This window comes from Lepisma saccharinum, chromosome 8 (genome assembly GCF_977018435.1).
Source record: "Lepisma saccharinum chromosome 8, izLepSacc3.1, whole genome shotgun sequence".
In the NCBI taxonomy this organism is placed as follows: domain Eukaryota; kingdom Metazoa; phylum Arthropoda; class Insecta; order Zygentoma; family Lepismatidae; genus Lepisma; species Lepisma saccharinum.
This window is the reverse complement of record NC_139236.1, coordinates 73,528,759-73,543,305: the sequence shown is the minus strand read 5'-3', so window position 1 is coordinate 73,543,305 and position 14,547 is coordinate 73,528,759. Positions and strand designations below refer to the sequence as shown.

Here is a 14,547-nt window from a genome sequence, read left to right as displayed (position 1 = left end):
ATCTACAGTTTCAAGTAGGATTCGTGTCTCCGCCAAGTATCTAAATCATGACCTCTTGATTACAAGATTAGCCACTACCGCATCAGAGAGACTTCATGGCACTTGCAATACTCATGAGTGCCAGGGGACAAAAGAACGTCCGACCGTACTCCCTCCCCCTGTCCTGTTTAATGGAGGGAAAGTGGCAAGAAGGTTTGAAATTCGAAATACCTTTTCTTTTTCGATGTGCACTATTCAAGTCGTGTCCAGGATTTTCGAAACTGGGTTACGTAAAATATTTCTAGTAGTCAGCCCTCATTTGACCATCATTTTATGCCTTTGACGTTCTTTTTTTTTCAGAAATGATGAGCCAAAGGGGGGGGGGGGAGGTGTTATGACCACTCCCTTGGTCACGCCACTGATTATACCTCATGATTTCTGCTGCGATTTCTTCTTTGATGGTTGCACTAACTGCTAGTGATAGGGCAGCAGACAAGAGTAGTGCGTTTAAGGGTGAAATGTGTATTAATGTTGTGGTCGACATCCTTTTCGCTTCTCACTGAAAATGGGGTAGTTTTGCATGAGGTGGAAACACTGTTGGAAAGATCGCTGGAACAACGCATGCCTGCTGGAGGCAAGAGAAGAAGTTCACTCCCTCGGTTCAATCTCAGTGCGCGCTCTGTGAAGTGCACGAGCAGTTCTGGACAGTACAAGTCTCCACTCGGCCGCTGCAACGCACACTCGCCATGCACGTCTGTGTTCCGTGTCGTGATCTCCCGTTGTGGTGACCCTCTCCCCCCTTAGAGTGGCCGCGACGACGGACTGTAACTTTGCTGCAGGCGCGAGACGAACCCAGTTCCCCGAACGCAAAAAGTATGGTGACGGCGCTCCGCCGCGTTGCTGACGCGGGTGTCAGTGTCCGTCGTCCCCAGCGGTCATGACAAAATCCGTCCTCGTCATCCCGCTACGCGATCTGGAACGATTCCTGATGGATCCCAACTCCTCGGAGATCAACTCGACGTACCACCGCTACTTCGAGTTCAACCTCACGGATGCCATCTCCATCATGAAGGAGAGCAAGGACGAGAAGCTGCTGGACCCGGTGGCGGAGATCGTGCTCATCGTCATCTACGCTGTCCTCATGGCAATCGGACTATCCTCCAACATACTGGTAAGCTATGTGGTGGCGCGCAGGCAGCAGATGCACACGGCCAGGAATTTGTACATTGTGAATCTGACGGTTTCGGATATCACGCTGTGCGTCGTCTGCATGCCGATAACCCTGGTTCGACTCCTGCACAGGTCCTGGACCCTCGGTAGCATCCTTTGCAAGCTCGTGCCTATGCTGCAGGGGACCAACATCATGGTTTCCATAGGAACCATCACGGTGATAGCTTTAGACAGGTACTTTGCGATCGTGAGGCAGACTAGCGACGCGTCCAATCGTCGTCGCGTTCTGTTCTCCATCGTGTTGACGTGGACCGTTTCCTGCATTGCAACCTTCCCAGTGTTCTTCTTCCGAGAGCTGGACACCATCGTCATCCCTCCCAATATCATCTGGATGGAGATCTGTATAGAGCGTTGGCCATTCCCGAACGGGAAACTCTACTTTACCATCTTCGTGATGTTCGTGCAATACGTCATTCCCATATTGGTCATCACATCGGTGCACGTGAAGATAGCCTCCTACCTTAGACTGCACGCCAAGACGCAGAGGGACTCAAAGAGGGCGCAGAAGGAGATGGAAAGGAACAAGAAGACTACTTATCTCCTCTCGTGCATCTCCATCGTCTTCGCGGTGAGCTGGCTTCCTCTTCACATCTTCACGGTCCTGGCGGACGCGAACGCAACCTCCTTCTTCACGTCGGCCAGGAACCAGTACTTGACCTTCGCCGTGTGCCACATCGTAGCCATGACGTCATCCTTCACTAACCCCATCGTGTACGGGTGGCTCAACACGAACATCCGGCGGGAGTTCATCCAGCTCCTGCCGAGCTGGGTGAGAACTGCGAGCTCCTGCCTGACGGCGGCGAGTCAGAACGTGTCTGTGATGGACGAAACGACTAAGAACACGCGGAAGGAGAGCGTAACCATGCTGTTGATGCCCCCGAAGCGTAACACCAAGCAGTCGGCGGTGTCCCAAGTGAGTACCCACAACACGACCACCACCACCACCACCACCACGACATTGTGAGTGGAGCACCAAAGTCTGATGTGAAAAAAGAAAAAGGAACCAGAAAATTCCCGCTCAAAAGAATTATTCATTTCCTTTCCGTCACAGATGGATTTCTTTTAAAAAAAAAATTCCTCGTTATTTTACTGTAAATTGATTTCACGTAGAAGAGAAACGGAAAACTCTGCTTCAAAGATCTGAACAAAAAACATTTTCTTTCATATTCACGAATTTAACTCTGTGAACGTTGGGTAAAAAGTAGGAAAGTTATTCTCTCGATTAATCTCCCCCCCAACCCACTTCCCCTACGTATTGCTTCGCCATTGCGGAAAAGAAAACCCGGGATAAGATGTTTAAATCAGTGACTAGATTTCTAGTTTGGACAGGTTAATGTGAACGTAAGAGTTTTTTGCAATATGGAATTGGAAGTAGATTCAAACCAAAGATTGCGGGGGGGGTGAATCTGTAACGATACAAAGAGAGCAATTTTCCGAGGCAGAAGTTTTTTAAGTTCACTGTACAAAAAGTATCGAGTAAAAGGTTTTTAAATAGTAACTATTCTTTCTGTTACTCTCATAATTACATGCTTCTCTTGTGCAATGCAAGAAATTCCACGTAAGCTTTCACAGTCTCTCATCTAGTCGAACAATCATCAGAACAGCTTCGTGATCTAGGAGATCAATACAGAGTGTTGCTTACATAGTAGTCATGCCATGTCAAAAAAAAATGTTGTTAAAAAGAAAATTTGGAATAATTGATAAAAACAGAGACACATATATTTCTAAAATGCAAAGGAAATATAATAACGAAGAAAGGAAGATACAGTTGATTTACAGTTTAATATTGATATATTGCAGAATTCACAGATTTTTACATTCTTCTATTCTTATTGCCCATCTAACCCTCAGACCCAAAATTTAATCTCAACCCCCACCTCGCCCTTAAATTAGAATGCTATACAATGAGGTAGGTATTTTTTAACTGCAATGAAAAAAATATATATTTTCTGTTGTATATAGTACTAAGTAATTAAGGGATTTTAAATTTTACTTAGCGTATCAACTCAGTACAGTTGAATTTATTGTTATTTAGCGTGTCTTCTCTGCTACTTTTGGATAATCGTGACAATGGAGACGATGTGATGAAACTCATGAAGGGACACTCACAATGAACACCCACGCCCTGGCCGGGATTCGAACCCTGCACGCTTGGCGTCGTATCGCGCTGTGACAATCACTCGAGGTCGGGTCACTATACTTAGTGTAGATGAAACGAAGTTCCGTTGCTGTCCTTGTGCGGTAGCAACAATGTTCCTTTTTTAAAAAAAAACAAAAAGGATCCTTCCTGGTCAATCTATTGAGTGAGTATGTGTGTATAACATACGACTAGTGCTTCTAAATGAAGAAATAATTGAAAAATATATCTTTGCGAAATACGTAAGCTTCGCCTCATGAAGGCCCGTGCAGTATTATAATCGAACATGACACTTTATTATAATCATGATTTTCTGTCACGAGAATGGCCATTTGTGTGTCTTCTCTACATAAGAAGGTTGTATTTATGTGCATCAAACACAATCATCAAATTTTACCTGCGCGAAGAAAACGCGTGCGAACTCAAAATGTACGATTGATTTGGTGTATTTAACTTTGCTTTTCTTCCATTTTTGGCTAATCACGAAGATGGGATAATGAAATTAACGAAGGGAAACTCACAAAGAAAACCCATGCCCAGACCAGAACTCGAACCCGGGACCTCTGGCATCGATGTGCTAACCACTCCGCCACGGAGGCCGGCTCATAATATACACAAATGAACAAAATCTATTGAAGGTAGCTCCTACTGTTTAATTTTGAACATTTAGAATTCATCACACTTTTCAAAAATCTGGACAATAATCTTTGCTCCCGACAGCGTGCAATACTAACTCTCTATTAGTTCCAGATATTTCCTAAGGTAAAGCTACCCCCTGCATATTAAAACTAGACATAAGGATATAAGGTTTTTAACCTATTTTTTTCCTTTACAGGTATGCACGAAATAATAAGTTATGTCAGCATTTCGTTTAAAAAACTCAACAACTGATGAAGTTTATAGTGCCTAAAAAATATATTTTGCTTGTTAGAGCCTATTTTAGGTTTATGTACCTAAATCGAACCTTTTTTTAGGTTTATATATTTTTAAACGTTTTACAGACTTTTTATGTCACGAGAAAAGTCAATGACGAACGTGTTTGAAACGTACTCTCTGTCGATTTCCCTTTCTCGGTGATTTTTCAAAGCTATAAACAAAGCAAAATTTCTGGTGCCACTGTTACCTGTACAATCCAAAGTGGTCTGATCTGTGTGGTCTTGCTCACTTTCGCGTCACTCCGGTGCTTTCTGGCATTCACCCCTTGCAAACTAACATTTCAGCATTGAAGTTTGCACCACTGACTATGTTTTTGTTGAAAGATCATTTTCAGCATATAAGATGGTGGCTCAGTCGGTAACGCGTCTGACTACCATGCTAAAGGTCCCGGGTTCGATCCCCGGCCGGTTCAAATCCGGGAACTTTTCTAACGATGGAAGCGCCGGCGCCCACCCAGCGTCGAATAACATGGGTACCTGGGAGTAAAGGCGGTCAGGAGCGTGATGCTGATCACATCACCCCCACTCACGACCGGATCAAGAAAGTGTGGGGCGTTACCCCCACACCCCCTATACGCCTTCATGGCGTAGTGCTATGCACAGGGGAGCACTTTACCTTTATATATATATATATATATATATATATATATATATATATATATATATATAAGATGATCCTCACAGACAAAATTGCGGAGTTTGACTGTGGATAACATAAAAACAGATTTTTGCCTAACTATACGGCGAAGAGTGGATTTTAATAGCAAATTTCCAATGTTAAGTTTTGCCATCGCCTCAGGGTTAGGCAACACACATAACGTTATGCAAGATAGTTCATACTTCAGGATATAAGTGTCCCATTTTCACGGCCCACCTCCGAAAAAAATCTGACATTTTTATCCCTTAGCCTGAAGTGCATGTGTCCTTTATAATCTCAATATAAGCAAAATTGCAATTAATAAACACGCATAATTACCTAAGAGAAATAAGCAGAACACGTTGAAGGTTAAATCCAAGAATTATGGGAGGCCAATAAAAAGTTTAATTTCCTAGGTGCTACTGGTGTGTTCATTATGTTTAATTACAAAACTTGGTGTGTTCAATATCAAACTATTATTTTACCTATCAAAGAGGTAATTTTTAATCACTTTCAACAACATTATCTATCATAATTCTCTTCTCTTTACTCTTCATTGAATTTTTACGCTGTAGTCATATAGAATTATATTTTCACTTCATGGTTTCATTCTATAATTAAACGAATAGTGAATATTTATCATTGAAATATTTGAAACATGATTTTTATGTAGTACTTTGGTTTGAAATAGGATTTCAGTAATTTTGGGTGTTTTTAAGTGTGTCGAAACAATCCTTAAAATTAAGAAGAACATTTTAGTTGCTTATTTGGAAGCACCAGCCTCATACTTCAAATAAATAATAATAATAAACCGTACCTGAGCAATTATTTTTATCTGGTGCGGGACTCCCTGAAGCGCGTGGGGAGGGGGCTCGGGCGAGTGTCCGAGTTGCCCCCTAGGGCACAGGTCTAGTTATACAGTTGCACCTTGTTCTGTACACGTATTTACCTCTAGAGAAATTCAACGACCACCACTGTAACTTACTCGACAGTAGAATCAAACACATTGTATCTACTTCCGCGTCTTCTGTTCTAAAAACCACGTTTCGGTGGCAAACAAAGAGACCGCAATAAAAAAAAAGTTCATTGTCGAGCTGACGAAAAGCAAAACTACTCGTCCATTAACAATGATGACAAATGATAGTGTCCTCTCCATTGTTGTGGTGGGACAACACGTCTTCGCGAGGAGAATCGTCCTTTGTCTCTGGGGGGGCTGCAAATCGGGGGTGTCGGAGGAGAGGCTAAATGTGTTTGGAGCCAACTCCATTAGGGGCGCTCTGCCCTCCGAATGACGATGGCCTCTCGCTTGGAAGGGAAGATAAATAATGGTTGCCAGAGAGCTACAAAAGGATCCAGGTTTAGCTGTTGAAAAGCCTCACAATGGCGTCAAGAAGTGGTTCCCAGAATTTATAGCCTCCCTCTGTTTCCACATAGGTCCTTCTATCCTACATAGCCCTTAACCCTATGTATAGCCATGGGCGTCGCCAGAAATTTTTGTAAGGGGGAGGGGGTTAAGCCATTGATAAAACTTGAATATTAGAAATAATATAAATATTATAAACTAATATAAATAAACAAATTATACGGTAATTTTATTATTGAGTTTTAGTTCACTTTATACGTACAATGCAAGGCTAATCGGGACTGGACCTACAGTTTAAAGTGGGGTCCGAACCAGTATGTGACTCCGCCGGGTATCGAACCTGGGACCCCTTCATTACAAGGCGATGACGTTACCACTACGCCACCGGGGAGGTCCTTAAATTTATTATTATTATTATTATTATTATTATTATTATTATTATTATATCCTTAGGGAGAGTTTTCTACTCGATCCACCAGATTAGTGGACAGCACAACTGTTTTTTATTACATTTTTACTTTTCATACCTCTATTTTGTTATTAGCTTTTACACAGCTCGTTAAAGAAAAGGTTTTAAAAGTTAAAAGGAAATGTTAGTCATAGTGTTTATGTTTATGTTGTGAGACCTTTCACATAAAACTATTTTTTTTAAAAAAAATTGAAAACTTGGTTTAAATCGTAGAATATTAAAATATAAACTGGTTCTTGAATTTTACACTCAATATTTTCTATTTAACGCAATTTTAACTTTGTAATTATGTTCGTATGATAACTCACTGAACTTTAATTCTGTTATTAACAATAAAAATAGTACTTCTAATATTTTCGTAACTTTAAATTAATAATGCCAGTATCCAGGACGAAGGTGGTGGGGGGGATCGACGGACCGATTCGACCCCTATCCTGCCACCTATGTGAATCTTATAGAGCAAGTTTTCACTTGATATGACACAAATATCGCCTGCTGTAGAAAGAATAGAAAATTGGGCACTTTTCAAAAATTTGTATTAGTTTCTAGTAGTGTAGAGAAGATTATCACGGTCTGATCCCAAAACATTTGGCATGTGTTGATATCGTGGTGTATAACATGAATATGCCGCTCACCATGGACCTCCCCGACGGCGTAGTAGAAACATCGTCGCCTTGTAATCAAGACGTTCCGGGTTCTATATCCGACTAAGTGGTTCGGACTCTACTTTAAACTGTAGGTCCAGTCCTGGCTGGCCTAAATTGTGCATAAAGTGGACTTAAAATTTTAACTCTTTTACCCAATGTTAACACTCTTTAAAAGTATAGACTACCTTTTTTCAATCTTCTAAAATGAAACTCACAGACGGTTTGAGGCAAGACTTTGGCTACAATCTGGGAATGAAACCTTTGCGAGAGAAAGAGAAAGCGGGCAAGTAGTCAGTTATTATAACCACGGTAACTGTCGTCAATTTAGAGCTCTCAAGCTTATTTTTATAGATATGTCGAATGCATTCGAGCGAAATCGGTCATGCTTTCCAATATGGTGGATGAAAAATCTATATACAGGGTATACACAAATGAATGGTGCGGTTATAAATGTCAATACAAATTTTATTCTTCAACATACGTGGTTGCAGAAAACACTGTTAGAGGCGGAAACTGTTTCAGTTTTTGATATGCGAGTTAAAATTACAATCCTTCAATGTGAGCTCCCTTGGTCACACGACACACATCAACGCGATAATCAAAACTCGTTCCAGACACGGTGTAACATGTCCACGCAATGTCCTGCACTGCATGTATTATCCGATCACGAACTTGCTGGATGGTTGTGCATAAACTGTCTTTAATAAACCCCGATAGAAAGAAATCGCACGGCGTAAGATCCTGGAAACGAGGGGAGCCAAGGAAGAATGTGATTTTTTTGTGGAAAATCCTTACGTGATGGAGGCCATATTTGGAATCAGCGTATCAAAAATATTGTAATTTTAACTCGCATATCAAAAACTGGGACAGTTTCCGCATCTAACAATGTTTGCTGCAACCACGTAAGTTGAAAAATAATGTTTTATTGACATTTATAATCGCACCATTCATTTGTGTTTACCCTGTATATTGCTTGCTCTTCCTATGCTGTAAATTTAGAGATATTGAGCCGAAAATTATACAGCGGCTTGACTCTTTGGAGTACTCGTGTGAAGATTAGGCTACATTTAGGTAAAAGAGATGCGTTTCAACTTAGGCATTTTACAACGTCCCACAATCAAACAAGTTTGAAAATTACACTTGGAAAGCTTATGTGTTGCAGAAACAGTTTTAGTTGAAATATTTATACAGTCTATGCAAAGCATACATCGCAACTTTCAAAGTGGGGTAAGTTTGTGCAAATTAATGCACTTCAACTCTTTCTACCCCTAATATGTTCATTTTCCGTTTCGTCGCTGTCATAGTGCTCAACCGCAGACTCTCTGCCTGATGGAGATATTTTCTCGAGTTAATTAGCAGGGAGGGATTTACCAAGGAATTTCTTAGAACCTCTCCGCTTGTTGATTTTAATTACGGTGTTCGCCCCACCTTCCGCCCCTCCTCTCTTGCCTCCAGTTGTGAACGCAGTCATGACGTTCTCGGAAGGCGCGAAACAGAAATGGCTCTCGAGATGTCTAATTACTCAACTCTCAATCCACCAAAGCTGGATTTCTGATAATATTTGCACACTGGCAACCCTGGATCGGATTGCATTATCGAGTTGTTTCAAAAGATGTTGTAAATTAACGTTCGATCAAGAGATGGCGCTGATGGTTCTTAATCTATTATATGCCGGATACAAACAACTGAGCATCGTAGTGTAGAAAATTTAAGGGGATGTGAACGATGGACAATTCGCATAATGCTTTCTTCACACAGATTACTAACATCATACATCACATTCGTGTGTGGAGGAAGGTCAAGTATAGATGGTTAACCGAAACGGTTGTGTCCATATAGTATAATGCGTTTAGAATACAATATAATGTCAATAAACAAAAACAATACCGTAATTATATCTGTTTATAGCATATGCATAATTTTAAGGCATGTGGTGAAACTTGTTTCACACCACAGATTATATAATTCTTGCTACTCAAAGCAACGATTTAACAGTCACCACCTATAGTCGTGGTAGAGCCTTGGCTAGCAACAGCTTTTAGTCATAGAACTGTTGCCAGATACTATAAGTTTTACAATTGAAACTACTTCTTCCGCCACAGAAGAATATCTTGACTACCAGTGTTGCCAACCTCGATTGTATACCTCTTAAATAGCCCCATCACAAATTTCCCCAACATAATCACTAGTCATGTTTCCATCAGTGATTTACAAAAACTTTTAAGTCGGTCTGAGGTCCCGAATGTTAGAATGAGTTGGTTAGCCCACAGGATTTACAGTAACACCCCTCATCATCGGCAAATGGACATTTCTTCGGCTGTAGATGAGAGAAGAACTCTCGAAACGTAGTGTTGGAGTTCTTAAAGTTCTTGTTTAATTCCGCTTTATGCACAGATAGGCTAATCAGGACTGGATCTACAGTTTAAAGCGCGATCCGAACCACTATTTGCCGGGTATCGAACCGGAACCTCTTGATTAAAAGACCACGACGTTACCATTACGCCATAGGAGAGGCACTGAAACTAAGTGTTAGAATAAGTACAACTAGATGGATAAAGTCCAATTAATATTGCTTGCTAATGAAGAAAAAATATTACTAACATTCAGAGTAAGGCACTTGATTGATTTGGTTTATTTTACTTCGCTGTTCTGCCACTTTTGGCTAATCGCGAAAATGAGGATGGGTGATGATGATATGAAGAAATTGATGGGTTCACAAAGAACACATGCCCGGCCCGGGATTCGAACCTGTGGCCCCTGGCATAGTTTATGGAACTATAGCTTTGTTCGGTCTTGCTGAAACGTCAAGTTAATGTTAATTATTAATTAACCTGAAAAAGTAACCGACTTACAGTTCCTAATTTCACTAGTTACAGTTTCTGTTACTCGACAAAGTTATTGTTACTTCCAAACACTGGTGTACATGTGTGTGTGTGTGTTTGTGTGTGTGTGTGTGTGTGTGTGTGTGTGTGTGTGTGTGTGTGTGTGTGTGTGTCTCACAGACACCATTTGGAAGCTCTTGTGTTAGCAATAAACTAGTCAGTTGGAAAGGACCACTTTGACTTCTGAAGGGAGATACTTTTTTTTGTCTTTCATTTGAAATTAGGTCGTGTTTTGATTGGTTTCTTCAGTGGTTTCTCTTCAAGCTCTCTCCAATTTTTTTCCGAACTATTTTTAGTCTTCAGAGGACTGTTTCCTCCTCGCGTTGTTTCCATTAGAGAAGAGGTCGTGACGTCACTGGCTACTTATTGCAAGGAAGTTTCCCGTTCATTCTTCACCAGTACTTCGGGATAATCCTTTCTTGCCTCTTATGGACGCTGAACCATGGCCACGTGACCAGCTTGTGAATGACGTAGCCTAGTGTAATAATTCTGTACGAGAGTAAAAGCGCAGGACTTCTGCCTGTCACCTATTCGACGCACAGAAAGTTATAACCAGGATCTTGCAAATAAACAGATGCAGAATTGATGGCTCTTGATAGTATAAACTACTTGAACGTTAAAATATAGGCTAACAGTTTTTGGGGGGAGGGGGCCTGAATTTAACTAAACCCGCTGTAGCAAAAGTTAAGGAACATTTTACTTAAGCCACTTTTTGAACGCTTTTTTAGTTAATTTTGTAATGTTGATTACGAATATGTTATACATTTTCCTGTGTTGTCAACAGTTTACTCTAAATAGTATATATTCATATATACTTACCAAGTCTTCAAGTCTTCTGTGAATATCACTTTAATCACAAGAAATTGGATTACAATTTCATTCGCAGTCTTGTTCGCCATCTTTTTTAACAAGTGACTCGCGTGTCCCGCGACGTTAGCACTCCACTTGTCTCTTGTTCTGAAAAATAGAATGACATGATTGGCCCTCGTAATAATGGGCATTGAACATTTTGAATTACATAATTACATAATATAAGTTGCAATGATATTTATATATATATATATATATATATATATATATATATATATATATATATATTTGTATGTGTGTGTGTGAAGTTATTCTCATTAACATTTCTTTAAATAAATGTATAGCAAGCAATTAGGATCGCTGCGGGACTGCGTAGGTTCGATTCCGGCTCTGGTCGGAATTTATTCGGCCTACGTATAGGGCCGGTGGCAACCCACCATCGTGAGGAAATTGGGGAGCTTCGAATGAGTGAGCGTAATCCGGTCGCGAAGTCCTACAACGGCTGGGGGTCGGTCGGGCTGACCACCCGTCCCCTTAGTCTGGCTGCAGATCTCCACGCCCCCTTGGTGGCTCGCGTGGGAGGGAGGCCAGCAGTCGGTAGGTAAGCCTTGGCCCGATATTGGGCTGTTGCGCTATTGGATTATTATTATTATTATAAGCAATTAGGAATGTGAAATACCTATTGAACTTAAGTCGGTAATATAGCAAACGTACGTAGTTTCAACGTGTTTCTCTTACGTCCCGAGTGTTTTTAAGGAACTGCCTTGTTTGTATTCTCGAATCTATAATCGCGTAACACGAAATGAAGAAACATAACGATGCCTGTTAATATTTATGCATCCTACTCCATCTTCTCGCAATTCCTTGAATTTTTTGAGTGAAGATTTTAGTCCGCGGGGTAATCGCAGACCATAGGTTAAAAAGCAATTTAGCTGACGACATGAGAAATCAAATTTATAACAATTCTGAAGTATTACGATTACATAAAGAAAATAATTGGATGCCACTTGTTATTTTGAAGAATCCTGGTAGGGAAGTTCTTCACATCCTTCAACATCCTACCTACATTTAGATTTCTTCTAAATGTTTCTAACATCAACTCTTTTTTCTGCGCCCAGTGTGTGTGTGTGTGAATATTAAAATTAATGAAACGCAAAATCTTTGAAATATTGACTCTTGGGAAAAACAAACTGTCGATCTGTGTTAAGCAACGTAGCGAAAATTCTTCATCTTGAAACCTATGACTGACTTTGCAAATGAGAGACCATTCATCTGAGGTGCCTAGGTACAGTAAGAAGTTTAGCTAAAACCTAAGAAATGGCAGTCACGGCAGTTACTTCATCTCTTGCCCCTCTTAAACCACGTACTGTATTTCAAAGCTTTTAATAAAAATAAATTATAGCTCATCTGGTGCGCTAACATTGCTGTGATTTTCCTTTCTAAATCTTCAAAAATGAAATCTAGACAGAGATTCGAAAATTTGAGAATAATTTGAAACAACCTTATCACAGGAAAAATCCGTTTTGGAGGCTTCATCTTGGCACGTATTGGCCGATTTCTCTCAGATAATATGTCAAAGTAATTCTTGTATCCGCTATTGTATTTTGAACTCAAAATCTCTCTATTTGCGTCAGTTATTGTGGTCACAGAGTTGATGACTTGCTCCCCCTTTACCCCTCCTAGACCACGCACTCGTCCCCTGGAGCTCTAATGACCCAATGCCATTTGTCTAGAGTTCTAGCAACAGTTCTAGACTAGAGTTTGGAAAATGTATACGTTTACAGCTTGTTCAGATTCCAGCATGAGGGATGTCCATGGTAATATATTTTCCTTTCGAAAGTACTCGAAAATCCTAATATGCTTTCAACTTCTGTCGCCCTTTTTACTTTGTTTTTTTATTCGTGCACAGTTATACCTGCAGCGTAAACAAAAACTTTGCCATGACGTCATACCCTTCAGGGTTGCCACTCGGAAAATCAGTGGATGTTTTCCTTGTTTACGTAAGTTTTTTTTTTTATTCTCCTCCTCACGTTGATGGTTATGTAGCTCTTCCACCTGCACGGGAAAACATGCGACTTCAAAAAGTAAACGTCGACAAGGTTGGAAACATTTTAGCCTCCTTTTTGAATGTCAACGGATGAAATTTCTTGTGCATATGTACGCAATCGGGTTCAAGCTTGGAGTATTCCATGTTCGTCATTTTTGCAGGAATTGAATATGTCTTGAACAAGTGCCTTCGAGGAAAAATGTCTCTCTCTCTCTCTCAAACACGCACAATAAATACGCACAATTTTGAAAGGGGTTATAGAGGAAACAAGCACCGCTATTTCACTGTGCATGATTGAATCTCATTGATATGGAAAATGGAAACATTGACTTTCACTTTATGCACAAATAAGATAATCAATATGGTTTCGTCCAGTAGGAACAAGGAAACAGAACGTTTGCATAAAGGGGATATGACAAGAGTCACTCAATGGCATGTGACCTGTAAAAGCAAAGGAAAACAGTCAGCTGATCATACGTGCCAATAGAAAATGTTTCGAATTGCGAGTGTTCTATTTGTCAATCAGAATAAGATGTCCATCTAATGTAAACTAGAGTCCCGTAGTAAAATTTAATTAAAAATAGCCTGATAATCATCAAAAACTTTGTAAAAAATTATTTTTATTATTTTTTTTCCATTGGTTACACAAGGTTATGCAAATTTTATTGTAAAAATTGATAGCTACGTGGCCTGTTCTAAAATAGACTGGCAACACACACACACACACACACACTCATACTTAAACACACAAAGTGTGTGGATGTTGAAGTTTGTACTTCTCAAATCTGAAACGTTGCTGCGCCACTGACATAGCAACTAAAGTTGTCTTAATTATAGAAAGGTTCACACTGCAAATATTGCGAACAACTCTCTTGTACAAATAAACCCCTCCTCGTGAGCGTGAAGTTTGCGAACTTTACGTTACAATGCATCGTTTGCCCCGTGCGTTGTCGTTCCGTGCACCCACACACACTTCAATAGCCGTTCCTCAGCACTGAAACTATGTTTGCTCACATCCGCCATGACGTAACAACCCACATACGAATTCAAGCAAGCGTTACATGGGACCTTTAGAGCAGGGATGGAAACCACGAAAACAAAATACTTCCCAAGCAACCGAATACTGGACAGTTTTCAACACTGTCACAACAGGATACATGCAAATAGGGGTACGGGGACTTTTCAAACAAATTGTAGATTAAAATAATATTAAAAATGTGGGTAATATTTTATTTTGCGTGCACATCATATTCCTGAGCAATTTCTGCTTTATTGTTTAGCATTGGCGTACGCAAAGGGGGGGCTGATGGCGCTACAGCCCCTCCAGAAATTTGGAGAAAAACTTAATTTTCAAATGAAAGAAGCAAAAACTCACTAAAGCGAAAGTGGTAAACGGAAACCCCTTTAAAAT

General features: G+C 40.4%; 1 protein-coding gene across 1 annotated transcript; it reads left to right on the top strand.

Annotated features, from left to right (window-relative positions):
- Positions 1–916: 916 nt before the first annotated feature.
- Positions 917–2,173, top strand: LOC145991837 (neuropeptide Y receptor type 2-like). Its single transcript, XM_083127881.1, has one exon. It carries the CDS (start codon positions 917–919, stop codon positions 2,171–2,173), a length of 1,257 nt encoding a protein of 418 aa, XP_082984007.1.
- Positions 2,174–14,547: the final 12,374 nt, after the last annotated feature.

Excerpts from the sequence above, each read along its gene's own strand:
- LOC145991837 (XM_083127881.1), top strand. The coding sequence starts at position 917 with ATGACAAAATCCGTCCTCGTCATCCCGCTACGCGATCTGGAACGATTC.